We start from the raw sequence: 17,220 nt of genomic DNA, 5'->3' as shown, positions 1-17,220 counted from the left end.
AATGTGCTCTGTGTGAACAGTGAACTCACCGTTATATTGAAGATACCAGAATGATATGATTTGAGCTTTGTGTCATGGTGCATTACCTTGCTGAGAAAAGAATCAGAAAATGGATACACTGTGATCGAAAGGGGATGGACATGTCCAGCAACAATACTCAGCTAGGCTATGGTGTGTAAACAATACACAGTATGTACTAAGTGTGCCATGAAAATACCCCCAACACTATCATATAACATTTCCAGCTCGAACTGTTACTTCTTGCTTCAAGATTTGACATGCCGTGTGTTCAGATGCTCACATGCATACCTGGGTTTAAACAAGTGGTAATTTGATAGCGTTGCTTTTATATCAGCTCCCACCAGTTCTTCTTTTTCATTCTCTGTAAAACCTAGAGATGGTTTTATGGGAAAATCCCATCTGATCAACATTTTCTGAAATACTCAGACCAGCCTGTTTGGCACCAACAACCATACCATGTTCAAAGTCAGTAAAATCTGTTACCAAAACTCAGGTTCAAAAGTTAAAAAAGCATCACCAAACATTTCAGGAAAGTTTATAAATGAGCCGTGGAAGTATGGAATAAGGTAAGAAATTAAGAAAAGATGGAAAACAAGGTGCTAGTAGTTTAAAATCTGCTCAAAACTGACTTCATATAGTAGAAACAAACACACTGTAAGCTGTGTTTCTCTTTCCTATGTTTTGTTTTATACACACTTTCATACAAAATAAAATGAAAACACACAAAATGGTGTTTTGACATTTCAAGTGGCCTGTAGCTGAACTTGTGTTTTGCTTTCCTTACACCTTCAGTAATTTTGGAAAATTAAACTTATGCTCAGTACATGAGCCGAAAGTTTCTCCATGCCTCCAGTGCTCCAATGCAGTTTGCACATCTGTCCAGCTTCATCCTTGTCTTTGCAGTTGGCTATATAATACAGGGCATTTTAAAATTAATGAGTTGCAAATACTTGGCAAATCTACAATATTTGCTTTTTTAACTTCAGAAATATCACAATAAAAACACCCAGGACACAACACCAAATGATCAGATAGCTTTGATATTTCTAATATAGACGGAAAATAATAAACTGCAAATATCAGTGATAACTGATGCAGGTGTAACAATGCAGCCAGTCGTATACATGTTATTTTAAATGGGTGGTTTAGAAGCGGATGGGTGCTCTATATTACATTTTGCTCATTGGTGCAGATTAACTTCATTTGTTTCATTTATTTATTTAAAAGGGACAATGTAATTTAACATAGTTAGAATATAAAGCATAAAACTGATGTAAATAACAGTAGCTCCTCATAACATTGTCATCTGTTTTGGTTTTCCAGGTGGGAATACAAAGCTGTAAGAACCTGACTTCATGTCATCTACAGTGTTTTCTGGCATACTTACTGTAATCAGATTAATACCACGTTCAATCCACAGTGCAGTGACAGCAGCCCTCATTGGCCACCTGTTGCCTTGTTAACTCTATAAAGCTCTGTCTGCCTGTGATCTGCAGCCACAGCATGCTGCTGAGAGGCTGCACAGGCAGCACAGTGTCAGAAATCCCTGTTCTTCAGTCCGGACTGTCCAGATGGAACACCACCTGTCATCTCAATCCTTGTTGACGCGGCGGTAAATCCAATGGCCGGTAAGAACTACCTTTAGTACTTTTAGACTTCAATGGCTAAAAAGTTCATTATTTAAATTAAGGTGCGATGATTATAAAACATAAACTAAACTTGTTAAAACTCATAACAGATAGGTTTGAAAAAATTGAAAGAAAGAAGTAACACTGCTAAGTCTGCTAAAGTAACATTAAATGACTGTTCCTGTTTGTATCTTCGCGAATGACCACCTAAAATATCCCTGGCTATTATTCATCAAGCACATTTGTGTGTTTTGATACAACATTTATCATTTATATTATGTATAAGAACATCATATCCTTTTTTTCCTGTGAAAGATCAGACTCTTCTCCCCTGCTACCTTTTCAACACAACTTTTGTTAATAAAATATAAAAGCATTTAAGGTAAAACGTTAAAATAGTTTATGTTTATTTCGTAACGAATTTCCTGTTCTTGACATTGCCTTCCCTTCCCAGTTATACAATAGGGTGCACCAGGCTCAAATTCTTAGCTCATTATCTATCAGTCAATCACACAGCAACTCAATGCATTTAGGTATGTTCACATGGTGAAAGGCGATTTAACTGTTCTACTGGGGAGTTTCTGCACAATCGTCTCTAGGATTTATACAGAATGGTCCAAAAGGAGCAGAAGAGGACCACATAAGGAGACACTCCTGGCATGCTAAGAGTAGAAAATTGAACTGTTTCACAGGGTTCTCCAAAGTGGATGACAGAAAAATTAGAAACATGTTGACTGATATGATGAGTCTTGGTGTAAACAGCATGGAAGCAGAGATCCATCCTGAATGACAATGTCTCAAATGACCTCCACAGTCACCAGATCTCAATCCAATAGAGCACCTTTGGGATGGGATGGAACAGGAGTCACATTGTACATGTGCAGCTCACAAATCTGCAACAACTGTGTGATGCTGTCATGTTAATATGGACCAAATATGGACTACTTTCCACATCTTCTCGAGTTCTTCTCTCAGCCCTTGATATTTCTCCAGCTTCTCGTGTTCCTTCTTCCTGATGTAGCTATCACTTGGTACAGCTACATCTATCACTACGGCCACCTTCCTCTGCTTGTCCACAACTACTATGTCTGCTGGAAGTCCCACAGGATCTTAGGTCATTCATTCTTGACAAGCCTTGTGTAGCATCCCTCTTGTAATCATGTTGAACATCATGCCAAGTATTGGGTTGTATGTTTAGTCAAGACAAGTTTCTAGCTTCAGCCTCACGTCAAGTATAGTATTGAGTGTATCTTTCACCACAAGTTTCTAATTCTTGTACACCACATTAAATAATACCTTGTGCCTTAGTTAAATAAAGCATTTGAGAACTTTGAACTCTGCACGCCTGTCTTTCACTTGAGTTCAGTTCTGTACAGGCCCTCGGGCCCCCTTGACAGTATTGCTCACGTAGCTTTTGTAACCAGTTTCCAGATTCAGGTTAGCTACTCTTGCACTCAGTGCTCTGCCACACTTGGAGCTTGGTACCCAATCTCAGATGAGGGTGATAATATCTCCCCTATCTAAAACCTGTGGTTGAATATTTAGTCTTAGTTATCCTAAGATGCATTTGCTGTCAATAGTAAACAGATAAACCTTTCCATTATTTTTCATATTTGTGCAGCTGTACAAGCTTTTAGCCAGTCACCTGCTCTAGTGATACTATAGTGAGGTTCCCTCACTATAGTATTCTGTGCATCTACACATTGATTCTGACAGCAATCAAACATGTTCCAGTGTTTGAAGACAATCAGCCTACAGCTGTGAGCAGCAGCCACTAAGCCATTCTTCAAAGGATGGAAGAAACTTTTGGCTTACAAAGGCTCTCAGAGAAAAGTCATTGTTTATTTGAAAAATCAGATGTTTTTTCTTAATTAATTTAATGATAAGTCACCTGAAAGGGAGCCCCAAGTGTGCTATTGCATCTCTTATCATGGTGCTGTGTTTGCCAAATGGTGCCAATGACTTAATGACTTACTCCATTCTGATTTCAGACAGCATGGCTTTAAACAGCACAGACGACTTTCCCTGAAGCTGAGTGTTTCAGTGTGGCACACACCGTCGTTGTTCTCCGTGCGATAACAGCATGCCTCCATTTACATGGGCTGTTCACAACCTGCTGTGCAGGTGTCTCAGCATCCCCATCTCTGCGTGGTTCACTCTTCTGTGTCTCTTTATCATTGTGCCAGCTGTACTCGGAGGCTGTTTTAGTATCCGCAGCTTGTATTTGAGGACACTTCTCAAGATATTTGAGGTGAGCTTGATTTGGGTGCCTAATATCACTAAAAAGGTACAAAATCAAAATCCTTTAAGTTCATATGTGTTTCATTCAAAGACTTTCTAAATGATAAAATCTGGATTACTTAATGATCATTTATTGTAACCCCTGAGTTTTTAGCAAAGTACATTTAATCATGTTGATTTGAAAAATGCATTACAACAACAAAAGGCGCAAAGAGGATGGAGGCCTTTGTTCTTAAGGCTCAGAAGGACTGTTAGAAGCACAGGGGATGTTGCTGCTGCTTCTTCGGGGAGTAAGGCTTAGTGACTCCACCCTAAGAAGAAGCAAGCATTTACCCATGTGATAAATTCTACTACTCAGGAGAAATGTAATCGTAATTAAAGCTTAAGGAACATGCACGAGGATTGCAACTGTTTTTTGTTTTGTTTTGGTTTACGGGCTGGAGGACCAGGTTACAACATGGTCACCCTGCTTGGATGTACAGTGATGTTTTATTTGCAGTACATGCCATTATGATACTGTGACGATGATATAGTGTTTTTTTAAATGTCTTCTCTGGTGCAAACATCATGTTCCTCAAAACTGTTTGGTTTCTTTAAAACAGTTTTTTTAAATTTTTGGAAAAAGGTTAGATTGGAGGTAAATTGGATCACAATATCAGAACCGTTTCTCGAGTTTCTATGCTTTGTTTTCTTAGCTGCAGGCTTCTGAGCCAAACTTGGTTTCCCATCCTTTTCCTCAGCAGAGCTTTAGTCTCCAGGGAGCATCTTGCCCAGTTTCATTACTTTGATCATATTTTTGTCTGTGCTTTCCATTTTCTCTTTGAATCTGTGAACTTGAAGGTATTTTGGAGACCTAAAAGGGTTGTTACTGCTTATCTAATGCCACAAGAACAACCTTTGAGAGCTCAAATAGAATAGAAAAGCCCTATATAAGAATCATTCCATTCACAGCTGCTTGTCAACAGAAGAATGAATGCAGCGGTAAATTGTTCAGCCTCTTTTTTATATACTTGTTTTTTTAATTTTTTTGTCCTAAATTAGTGGGCAACCTTACGAATGGAAATGAGAGCAAAAGAAAAAAATCAGCAACTCTACAAAACACATACAAATGGTAAACCTTTTTTTCATATATTGATCAGTGTTATGATTCTGGGACGTGTATCTCAGTCATTTTGAAGTTGTTTTTTTTTACTATTTAGTTTTCCTTATGTAATCTGGTTTTCTTGGTTTTCTTTGGGTTTTTATATTTATGTATCTTTTCCCTGCAGTACATTAGTTCTGTCCTTGGTCATAGTTTTGTATATTATACTTTCCTTACTGTTCTGCCCTTTTGTGTCAAATCTCCATCGGTCATGTTTACCCTTGTTTGGTTATTTCCTGTTTTATTTGGGTAACCAGTGCCTTCTGTGTTTTGGTAATTAATTTACTTGTCTAGTTTCCCATAATTAGTGCTCCCCTCCTGTCACTGTCTGCCTCAAGTACCTTGTGTATTTATTGGTGTATTTATTGTAATTGCGTCTCCCCTCGTCCTTTGTGGGGTAGTCCCACTAGCTGTGCGGTCCTTAGTCCCAGTCCTTTTTCCTTGTGGATTTTGTCACCTATTTCTGGACTGCCTGTTACTTGTTCTTTTATTGGTTTAAATGCTCAGGTTTAAACTGAACCTTTATCTACTGCATCCTGTATTTGGATACTCCACAACACCTCACACAACTGAATCTGACAGTCAGTCATAAATGTTTATTTGACTTGTATGAGTTTTAAACAATGAAATCATTCATTTTTCTCTGCACGCTCTCTGCAGGTATCATAGCCAAAGAATTACCAGCATCTTTGCAGCAGGAGATCCGGGGTTCTGCCAGCTGTCTGTGCTCAGATCATGAGTTTGATATGGCTGATATCTTCTACTTTTGCCGAAGGGGCGTGGAGAGCATAGTGGATGATGAAGTGACCAAGCGATTTTCAGCCCAGGAACTTGAGAGCTGGAATCTGCTGACTCGGAGCAACTACAACTTCCATTACATAAATATGAGACTTACACTCCTGTGGGGGCTGGGACTTCTCACCCGCTATGGCATCCTGCTGCCTCTCAGGTATGACTTGTGTCATTAAAAGAACTGTGACTGGCTGGGTGACTGCTGAGGAAACTATTTGTTCTTTTTCTGCAGGGTTACTCTTGCAGTCACTGGCATTAGTCTCTTCCTATTCCTGACCACCTTAGTGGGGTTTTTACCAAACGCAGCGTAAGTTTGCACAACACCTAAAGTCTCCAGTGTTGTTAGCACCAGCCTGAAGAGATATAAAGTGACTCTGTGGCTACATGCTGTATGTCTTCAGGTTAAGATCCTACCTCAGTGAGAAGGTTCACATGATGGGCTATCGCATGTGTGTAAGCTCTCTCACGGCAATCATCACCTATCATAACAGGTACAGTAAAAAAACCCCCAAACAAACATCAGCCTTATTCAAACCCATGGCAGCATCACGTTGTTTGACAGGAAAACAGCTTTAACGTAATGTCTCGATTTAAGATATCCTAGTGACTAATCGGGTGACTTTTTAACAACAAACATGGCAGATTTTCACTATTTTGTACTGTGTCTATGTGTCTTATCTGCAGAGAAAACAAACCAAAGAATGGTGGTATATGTGTGGCCAATCACACGACACCCATTGACGTGATCATCTTGGCCAGTGATCGCTGCTACTCTTTGGTACAACATTTTGTTTCTCTGAGTTTGATAAATGCTGATGTACTACACAGAGTATTTGAGATGAGCAGAGTTTTTGTTTTTGAACTTGGCTCTCAGGTTGGACAGATGCATCGTGGGTTGCTGGGGATGATCCAAAGAGGAATGGTCAAATCCTCCCCGCACATCTGGTTTGACAGATCAGAAGTCAAAGACAGACACCTAGTGGCCAAGAGGTAAAATTGCATCGTCTTTATATATAAATCCCCTTTCCTCATGAGAGACAAAAAGTAAATCAGTGTGGGTGACCCGGGATAGGAAGGATCAAAACTGCCAACAGAACATATAAAGAAAGAAAGCAATCACTCATTTATTCAATGAGTGATTGCTAATAATATTAAGTTAATATTAAAATTAACTTTGAAGACAAATAGAATTCATTAATTCACTAAATATACCATATATTGCTATTTATGTTCAGATTTGTTTTCATATTTCATTTATTTGGTATTTTTTGATGTTATTTTTTGATGTTTACATTTATATCTTTACTACTTCCCATCATTTTAGACCCCGTTTATTGACTGACTTTATGTAAAGTGTACTTTTCTTTGCAGATTCATTCATGCATTTTTCTGTTTTAATTTCTGCTTCAGTATGCAAATAAGTGTGCTGTCTTTGGCTGCTCCCTGTTCTTCAAGAGGTCACCACAACAGATTGGTCCTCATATTTCACTGAGCTTAGATTTCACACCCAGTGCCCTCGCCGACTAAATGTGCTTGGGAACTGCACTGGAGTTGTGTTCTTGTGTTTCATCAGGAGGATTCCTTTTTTGGGGGATGTAACCACTTAGGATGTTAATGTGGTTAGCAACGGATAGGAGGCATGGCTGGATAAATACAATACTGTGCAAAAGTCTTGATCCACTGTCATTTTTAAAAATATTTTTCAAGGAAAATGGGAAATAGGTGCAGCGATTTATTGAAAACATACATGACAATACAGCACATAAGAAAAAACTGTCAGCTTTGTTTTCATTTATTTAAGCAGTCGTCACAAACAGTTTTCTAGGCATCTTAAAGCACATTCAAAGCTCTTCTTTGGATGATGTTGTTGCTTCACATGGGTTCAATAATGTTGAGGCCTGGGGTCTGGGAAGGCCAGTGCATCACTGATAGTATTGCATTGTGTTTTTGTTTTTAATCAAGTGCTGTTCTGGATTGGCAGTGTGTTTGGGATCATTGTCATGCAAAACAATGAAGTTAGTCAGATACTTTCCAGATTGTATTGCATGGTTTATTTAAATCTGAAGCTACTTTCCCACTTTCATAATTTTGTTGATTTTGACAAGATCATCAACAGCACTGGCTTAAATGCAGCCACAAAGCATGAAAGAGCCTCCACCTTGCTTACAGATGGCTGTCGATGCTCACTGTTGTCCCTCCCTTCTGAACTTATTTGTACACAGTGGCAAAGATTTTAACCACAAGCTTCAAACTTGAATTCATCACTCCATAAAAGACATGTCTCCACTGATTTTCATTTCAGTTCTTGTGTATTTTGGCATCCCTCAGCCTTTTCTCCCTGTTTCCCTTTCTGAAGATTGGCTTCTTGACAGCCGTCCTTCCACTGAGACCATTTCTGATGAGGTTTCAGTGAACAGTAGCTGGATCAGCTGAAGGCCCAGATGCATCTCACATGTTCTGTGTCAGATCTTTGCTGATTTTTTTCCTATATCTTAAGGACATTAATTTCAGATACTGTTCATGTGCTTTGGATAGCTTTTTAGGTCTGCCATTTCTTCTCTTTTCCTCAAACTTTTTAACAACATGCTTCACATCTACATTACGTGTAGACACAACATTGGTTCGTCTATTGTGTTAGGTGTGTTTTTTATGCTTAAATGATCCACAGGGCATTATTAAGTGGCTTAAAAAAACATTATTGTGAAAATAGTCAGGGACAAGAACCGGACTCAGAATGAGTGAAAAGGCAGCCAATGTGCAAAAGAAAAATTTCAGAAGATCTTCAGAAAGCCTGGAAAACTATTGATTAAGAGCACTTGAAGAAACTATAAGAAAGTCTAGAAGCTTGGAAGCAAAGCATAAAGCATAAATGAGGGGTGACTCAAGACCTTTGTACAGTAGATGCAATAAGAGGGTGCATATAGTTTTGTGTGTGTATTTGCATACGCATGTATGCATCATATCACAGCCAAAATACTGTGTGTCAGGCATTTACCACTGCATGATTCCCACTGTGAGTTTCACTAAATTTGGTTCACGTGATTAAAAGTGAAGCATTCAGCAGTCAGTGTAATACATTGGTTTCGGCTATTTTTATAATTGCAGTAGGTAAGACTAGATTTAAAGTGGTTAGATTTCAATACAAATATTTTAATCTGTTTGTTCTGGTTTTTCATTTCAGGCTTAGTGATCATGTGGCTGATAAAACCAAACAGCCCATCCTCATCTTCCCTGAGGGTGCGTATCATAATGGGTGTAATCTAAGCAGAAAGCAGCCGAAACAGCCTCGTTAGTATTGTTAAGATCCTCACACTGTGTAATTTTCAGGTACTTGTATTAACAACACATCAGTGATGATGTTCAAAAAGGGCAGCTTTGAAATTGGCTGCACTATTTATCCCGTTGCCATTAAGGTAGGAGCTTCAGTCCATTTCCTCCTATCTCCTCATACTGCTCTTACTCACTGCTGACGGGCCGTTTATGGTCATCTTGCAGTATGACCCTCGCTTCGGTGATGCTTTCTGGAACAGCAGTAAGTGTGGCCTGGTGTGGTATCTTCTCAGTATGATGAGCAGCTGGGCCATCGTATGCAGCGTTTGGTACCTGCCACCTATGAACAGAGAGGTAAAGCCCTGCCTTAATTTAAACAATTTAAATCATATAATGTTTAATTCATCTTTTTAAGAGCCCGATTTTTCTTATTGTTCATATGCAGGAAGGAGAGGATGCAGTACAGTTTGCCAATAGAGTGAAAGCCGCCATAGCTGCCCGAGGCGGATTAGTAGATCTCATCTGGTGAGACACGTTTATATTTATATATAATTTATATTTCCGAACAATGACGTGTTCATTGTTGGAAAAGGGAAATGTGAACAGTGGTGCAACTGGGACTTAGAAACTGTGCAGTGTTATAGTTGCCCAATTTTACTTGTTTCCTTCAAGCTTTACGGAAGAATTAACAAATGCCGACTTTGCACTTGTAACCGCTGACGATTCAATGAGTAATACCCCTCAATGTATGTTCTCTCAGGGATGGTGGACTGAAACGAGCCAAAGTGAACAATGCTTTTAAAGAAGGGCTGCAGAAACTTTACAGCAAAGTTCTTGTAGGTGACCATGAAGACCAAAGTGAAAGGATGGAAACCCAGGAAAAAAAAAAGATTCAACCACAAGACAATGAGGACACAGTGAATGTATGTTATCACTGCAGAGTTTTACTTCTTAAAGAACATTTTACATAAGGTGAATGTAAAACACCACAGACAGCAATTTGTACAATAGGTGCTTTGTTGGGTACAACTTTCTAGTACTGGGCTGGACCCTCTTTCATTTTGGTCCAAAATGTGCCAAGAAAATATTCCCCACACTGTTACACCATCACCATCAGCCTGAACTGCTGGTAAAACGCAATATGGATCCATGCTTTGATATTGTTTACACCAAATTATGACTCTGCCATCAGCAGAAACCGAGACTCAAACAGGCAATGTTTTCCAATCTTCTGTTTTACAATTTTGCTGTGCACTCAGGGACACTCTTCTCCATGCCACAATCAGAGTCACATATATCGTCTTCCTTCCTCATTCTGATACTCATTTCAAACTTCAGCAGATCTTGTACATAGACCATGTACATATTACTAAATGCATAGGATTGTTGCCCTGTGACTAGATGATTAGATATTTGCTGTAACAATGAGTTACACTGTTATTTCTACCAGGCTGTAGACCAAAGAAAATGATTTTATGCATCTAACTATCTATATTGCTTTGTATCCAAGGTCAGTCTAAATGTATTTAAAGTTGTACTTTATTAACTTCTCTTTTTTAACTGTTTGCATTAAGGCCAAAAGCTGAACATCTCTGCAACCGTTTTGTGGGCATGTGGGCTTGTTGTTGTAGTATCTGATTAAAACATTTTCCTCTGACTGCAACAAGTGTTTACTACTAAAGCTGTTACATCACAGCCAGACACTTTGGCAGTGCTAGCTAATGTACTAATCGGCTCAAGTGTCTATATGTGACTTTGATCTTTGCTGAATTTTGTCCATGAAAAGGAAAGCGAGATCACACTTTTTCAGGGCTGCTCCACCGTGTAAGCCTTAATAATGAAGAGCTTCAGTTTACTTGTCCTTGACTCTTACAGCAGACTTTCCTCTACAAAGCAAATTAGCCACATTTGTCTTTAAAGTTTGTTCCCTTCCTCAAACAGCAGGAGTCAGTATTTGAGCAGCAATTTGTGACATGGCAATCCATTTACCTTCATCAACAAACATCTAAATTGCTCTATGGACTTGTTTAGATAGCAGTGACAAAAATAAATAAATAAATTTACCGTGCCTATGCAAGCGTATTCAAGGTCATATGTATAGAGGAAAAAGCCTGCAAGGAACTAGCTCTGAAACTGGGGGAAAACAGACCTGAGAAATATCATCTCACATTCGTGGCTTTTCGGAGACTTACAACCTTGATCTGCAGGTTTGATGTAATCCATGAAGACACTGGCACTTCAATTTAATTACAATTCAGCAGAGCTGAAGGTGACACTGAATCCAGCCAAATGTGGCTTGTCGGGTATCCCATCCCCTCTCCAAGTGACAGAATCATTAGAGCAGAGGTCAGATTTTAGACATCAGTGGCATAGCTGCTATGGAAGGAGGATTTTTTAGTTTTAAATTATGACACAATTTGGAGCTAGTCTAAAAATACAAACATATAGAGCCAGATTATTATTTAAATGCATGCACCGTAAATACATCGTGGAATAATAAAATCTTTTACATTCAGTCCTGGTGTTATTCGGGCTCATTCAGTATGTGATGACGCTGATGCCGTCTGACAGGTACAAACAAGCATCAGGTGTTCTCTGTCATCTAATTGATTGCTGCGTCGCGAGTTTCGTTGGAGAAAACGTGTAACCTGTTAATCTGAGGGCGTGCTTTATACAACCAAGGCCCCTTTCTCCGTGTAACCACGCCCAATCAGCTGGTTCCTGAAGTTCAGCGAGCCTCAGGAGGAAAAAAAAACTTTCCCTGCTTCTGTGCGGTCTCTTGGTGAGCCGATGGTAGCCACCACTGTGTTTTGTTTTGGAGGATTACATTTTTAACGACTCTGAGCCGTGTCAGCATGTCCTTGACGGATCAGCAGTGGTGTCCCACAAGCGTCCAGGTAACGGTACTCCAAGCCAGGAGCCTTAGGATAAAGGGGAAAAGTGGCACCAACGATGCGTACGCGGTCATACAAGTGGGCAAAGAGAAGTACCAGACTTCAGTGGTGGAGAAATGCGTGGCTCCGGTGTGGAAGGAGGAGGCCTCTTTCGACCTCCCGCAGCTGAACCAGGGAGGAGGAGGCAGCACGCTGCACGTCCACGTCCTTCACCGGGCTCTGGTGGGCCCGGACAAACTGCTGGGACAGGCGGTCATTAATCTGTCACAGCTCAGTGAGGACAAAACACGCAACAAAACCGAGTAAGTTTTCGAGTACAGCCCCGAAGTCGGTGTTATCTGACGTAAAAAGTATTCAAAATGTAGTCACAGTACTAAAAATAAAACAAAACTACACAGTGACTCATTTCACAGTAGCAAGGGGAAACAGAACTATAATTATCGATGATTTCATATAACTCTGTCATGCAGTTCACGATGATAACAACATTTATTAAAATGGGTGGGGGCTTTTCACAAGCTGCAAACTTTTCCCCCCTCCTTTAAAACGATTTCACTTAATTATTCGGCTATAGCTGTCTTTAAACGGTTATCGATGTTGTGTCAAAGAGTGACCGTCTGCCAAAACTGATTTCCACTGTTTCCATGTTTTTTTTAATTTTATTTATTTATTTATTTTTCTATGTAATGTCTTTACTTATATTGGTAAATAGACTTTAGTGAACAGTATTTACCAAGGGGTTATTTTAAAAGTATCTTTATGACTCTGTGTTATTGTACATCATAACCATTGCAGTTCTTTCTGGCCATCTAAAATATCTTTAGAGACCTATTGTTATATTTGTTGCAATTTCTGCTATCCTCTTGGCCTGATTACTCTTAAAAATACTTTTTAAAATACTTTTTAAATGGATAAATAAAAGCTATATAGAAGTCACTTTGCCAAAAACAGATTGGGGCTTCTACCTTGTGATAGGAATGTTGTTTGTGACTCAAGATGACTTGATATAATTCATGAGGGATTCATATGACATGTGACATATTATAGGCCAAAAAATTATTTATAGCATTTTAAATATGGGCAATCCCTTTTTGACAAATACCAGATCACATTAAAGTTACTTCAAAGGAAGCATCGCTTTGCCTGCAAAACCGTCCCCTTGGAGTTTCTCTGATCAATCACTCTTGCTATGCAGCCAGCCTCCTTGACCTCTCTAAAGACGGACACGTCAAAAGAAATCAAATGAGGATTTGTTGGTTTCTACTTGCATGTAAATGGGGACATTACGGGAGACCAAGTGAATAATAAGCACCTCTGATTTTCATCTGTGACACAAGGGGAGGGAACCCTTGGTAGTTCCTTCTGTCAGTCATGCTGTAGTCTCTCGATCTTCATAACACCCCATTAAATAACCAGTATGGTCAGAATCAATAAACGTGGTATAATTTGTGAAAACTGGCTAATGGTTGCCCTATGAGTGTTTTTATGTGTTTGCAAGCCTCACTGGGCATGACTCCAATATTTATCTGTTATATTTGGACTTTTTTTTTTTTCCCCTTAAAGTTGTTGTGATGTGAGCTATTGGAGGATGCACGCTGTGCACTGTTTATGCATCAGTGCCCAGACCTGCTCTGGTGGGTTCGACTTAAGAGTGTCGCCTATATGCTCCAGTAGAGCTTAAGGGATTTGTTCCCACTAAAGCAGCCTTTAAGAATGCCAAGCAGCATTATTTACCCAGGCAAATGAAGTGAGCTAGAAGATTTACTTTCATTGACTGAAGGTGTCAACAAGAGGGAAATTGCATCAAGAAAACCCAAGCTTCTGTTCAATTTTTTCTTTGTTTCAGAAAACTAAAAACTTAAATGTTTAATTTAACGAAACTGCTAAATATAATTAACTATGTGAAAACATCCACACCCATCTATTAGTGTGCAGTAATAATGTAAGTGAACATGTTTTACTGGCCTTGCTGGTACTTTTATATCTGCTCCTTTAAGCAGAAAATGCTCTTTACTCTGTTAAGTGTATTAGTGCTGAAGTTAAATTTTATTTATTATCCAAGACAAATCTGTCCAGGTCCACAGTGAGACATCTGTATCTTTGTAAGAATGGAAAACATTTTCTTTGTAAGCTGTTCCTGAGTGATTTATTCCCCCCGATGTGTAGCTGGTATTATACAAAAGCACACAACAATCTGGCCTGTTAATCTTAACTCAAACACACACACTTGTTCTCCTACCTGTTGTTTTGTTTTATTTGGGGGTTTTTTTTTTTTGGTTCTGCTTTGTTAAAGGTCTTTGGATAACTGCATCAACAAGAAGGCTGGATTGGATGTTGTGATTCATTAATTTTCATATTTCCTCCGCCATGAGGAAGCAAAGAGGTCTAGCCATACTCTGGCATTGTGTTTTTTGACTGAAATGAGCTGTGACTGAAAGGCATTTGGTCACAATTAATTTTTTATACCGCTCTGCCTGTTTGGCTAGTGCCCAGCTCTATTATGCTCTGGAAAGAGGATGCTCGAGTATGCTAATGTGAACTCCACCTGCCTGCAGGTTGCACTTTCTGATCATGGCTGATTTAATATTTAAGTTTTCCTCAAGCAAAACTGCAGAAATCTGCATTTCTGCAGTATTTTTATTATGTGTGAAGTCAGAAGCTGGTGCTGTGTAAACACTAAGTTCGATCTCTGTTGATTTTTATGTGAGCTCTGCGAATGCACATTGCCTCCGAGGTTTCATTCTGGCTGCTGCCTTACATTCCTGAACACCTTATCAAGGAAAAACAAACAGTGATGGCAACAGCAATGGTCATGCAAGGTCAGTTTGTCTGAGTAAGACCACTGTGGTAGTACCAAGCTTTATCACACAAGCAGGGTTACATGTGTCATGCTGCTAGCACAACAGTGCTACTGTTAAATGTGCACGATGTGTTTGTGAACTCTGGAAATCAAGAATTCGACCATGTTTAGCACTTTTTGCTTGTTGCTTGCAATAGACATTGGTATTTTATTATGAGGAACTATAGTTTGTGCAGCTGTGTTTGTTTGTTTGTTAATAATTAACAAGGAAATCTTCCATTTTTAGCAAACAAAACTGATTATTTAAAAAAAAACAAAAAAAAACAAAAAAACAATCCCACTATGAGGTGCAGTGGTAGCTGCTCTGGTGCGCTTGTGGTCTTCCCGTAGTATGGTTTTCCCAGCTGTCATGGACATTTTCTTTTTAATTTCACTTATTAAAAAATGTCTGTCACACCAATAAAAAGACACTTTTAATTACATGCACATTAAAATAAAAACCCACTCATTGTATAAACGGACTCGTGAGTTTTGTTATATAAAATTTATGGGCTGCAACCCTGTCTCCAGAAAAGTTGGGGAAAATCTGCAAAGTTAAATTATTTTAATTATTTTCAAATCACTGAAATCATTTAGTTTACTGAAAGCCGTACAAAGAGCACACAGCAAATGTTGAAACTTAGACATGTCTTCAATATTTTTAATTTGAAGCTAGCAGAAAGTTCCAAGTCAGGTAGGGGCATGTTTACTTCTGCGTTACATCATCTCTTCTTTTGGCAGTATTGGGTATTTGAAGACTGAGGACACTAATATATAGTTATTTATGCAGAAAAGCCTTTCAGGCTTGATGTAGGACTTCTGTTCAGCATTTTTCGAGCTCCTCTGTCACATTTTTGTTCCATAATGTCCCACATATTTTCAGTTGGCAACAAGTCTGGACTGCAGGTGGGCCAGTTGGCATCCAGGCTTGTTTGCTATGAACCGTAATGTTTAATACCTGGATGGTTTGAATTGGCAGTTTCTTGCTGAAATGTAGTAATGTGCAAAAGTTTTGAACCACCCCTCATTTCTTTATGTTTTGCTTCCAAGGAGCCAAACTTTGTTCTAATATCTGAGTGTGGTCCTGTGCGATCGTTTTCCATTTCAAAGGTTTTCTGTGGACAGTGGCTGCTTTTTCAATCACTTTCACTTCAGTCCAGATCTGAGCAATTTCTCTTTCTTTGCTAAACGTTAGCCTAACTAGCATAACTATCTGCAGCAGATGAACAGTATCTGAAAGTCGTGTTTTTAAGAAACTGGGAAGGGAGGGGGGGCGGGGGAGGAGGGTGTGGGGATCATCTTGACAGAGAACAGAGCAAAAGGCAGCCAACATCCAAAGATGCTTTAAATGTCCTTCAAGAAGCCTGGAGTAGACTACTTAAAGAAATTACAAGAAAGCTTGTCACAGAGTTTATCCTGTGTGGAAAAAAATAAAGGTGGTCATGCCAAATACTGACTTTCAAGCTCATTTCAATGGTTTTACCTCATATCCTGTTTTCCATGCATGTTTGCCCATGTTTCAGTAAATAACTTCACCCTTTCCAGTTTTCCAAGAAAAAATATAAAGAGATGAGGGGTTGCACAGTCCTGTATGCCAGGCTTTCCCTTTAAAAAGCATGACCTGGGTGGACCAGCATGTTGCTCCGAAACATACACAGTATGGTCCAATATCCTAAATATATACTGTGTGGACACACATATTACACCATCTATACATTATACCTACAGGAGCTACTTATCCATGGAAACCCACGCCATGAAGCTCTTGCACACCGTGTTTATGCTGATGTTAATACCAGAGGAGGTTCTAACTTATTCAATCATCAGTGTTTTGGACTTTGATGCACTATTTGTACTTGGCGACCTGCTCTGTAACATTTTATGTGGTGTGCCTTTTTGTGGCCAAGTGCTGTGGTTCCTAAACACTTCCATTTTGCAATATTACAGCCTACAGTTGATTGTGGAATATCTAAGAGGAAATGCATTTCCTCTTAGATGTATGTATTCTCACTTTTCAACTAATAACAAGTGTCAATAACCAGCCAGATATTCCCTCATAGTCTTTTTTTCCAGAGTGTAGGAAGAACCAATTTTTAAAAGAATTTTGAATGTTTTGCTTGCCAGTCCACAGGACTGTTTTACACTTTGCCTCAATCAGTCTTAAAAAGACTTGGAAGAAAAGCACTGTTGCTCAATCTTGTGGCTTTTTTTCTTCTTCTCTCTCCTGTCCTTTTGTAGGGTTATGACTTGAATTTGAGGACCAACAGTGGCTTTCATTGATTTCCACTACAGAGCATAGTCTGTTTTTAATGCTGTGCCACCTGAGGGCCGGGAGATCAGGACAGTTCAATATCGATTTAGCTCCCCACCCCCCTCTTTTTTTTTTTTTTTTTT

General features: G+C 39.2%; 2 protein-coding genes across 5 annotated transcripts in view; both read left to right on the top strand.

The window, feature by feature from the left end:
- Window positions 1-1,527: 1,527 nt before the first annotated feature.
- On the top strand, window positions 1,528-11,670 carry gpat4 (glycerol-3-phosphate acyltransferase 4). Of its 3 annotated transcripts, XM_005934633.2 has the most exons (13): window positions 1,528-1,649; window positions 3,641-3,900; window positions 4,932-5,001; window positions 5,692-5,980; window positions 6,056-6,130; window positions 6,225-6,314; window positions 6,508-6,601; window positions 6,698-6,813; window positions 9,005-9,060; window positions 9,151-9,236; window positions 9,319-9,447; window positions 9,539-9,618; window positions 9,854-11,670. In XM_005934633.2, exons 2-13 carry the CDS (start codon window positions 3,733-3,735, stop codon window positions 10,062-10,064), a joined length of 1,464 nt encoding a protein of 487 aa, XP_005934695.1. In that variant the 5' UTR covers window positions 1,528-1,649; window positions 3,641-3,732; the 3' UTR covers window positions 10,065-11,670. The 3 variants fall into 3 exon arrangements, with proteins under 3 accessions (XP_005934695.1, XP_042081718.1, XP_042081717.1); XM_042225784.1 differs by lacking the exon at window positions 4,932-5,001 and having other exon boundaries at window positions 5,807-5,980; XM_042225783.1 differs by lacking the exon at window positions 4,932-5,001.
- Window positions 11,671-11,806: 136 nt separating this feature from the next.
- The window catches only part of rab11fip1b (RAB11 family interacting protein 1 (class I) b), a 17,710-nt gene continuing 12,296 nt past the window's right edge, over window positions 11,807-17,220 (top strand). The window contains exon 1 of one of the 2 annotated variants that reach the window (XM_042225781.1): window positions 11,807-12,289. In XM_042225781.1, coding sequence (XP_042081715.1) covers window positions 11,949-12,289 — 341 coding nt within the window. In that variant the 5' untranslated portion in view covers window positions 11,807-11,948. The remainder of the gene's footprint in view (window positions 12,290-17,220) is intronic. The other variant, XM_042225782.1, reaches the window with a different exon arrangement.

This window comes from Haplochromis burtoni, unplaced genomic scaffold (assembly GCF_018398535.1).
Source record: "Haplochromis burtoni strain Fernald_Lab_line unplaced genomic scaffold, NCSU_Asbu1 Contig_182, whole genome shotgun sequence".
NCBI classification, from domain to species: Eukaryota; Metazoa; Chordata; class Actinopteri; order Cichliformes; family Cichlidae; genus Haplochromis; species Haplochromis burtoni.
The sequence above is the reverse complement of the archived record's forward strand: the minus strand, read 5'-3'. Positions and strand labels throughout refer to the sequence as shown.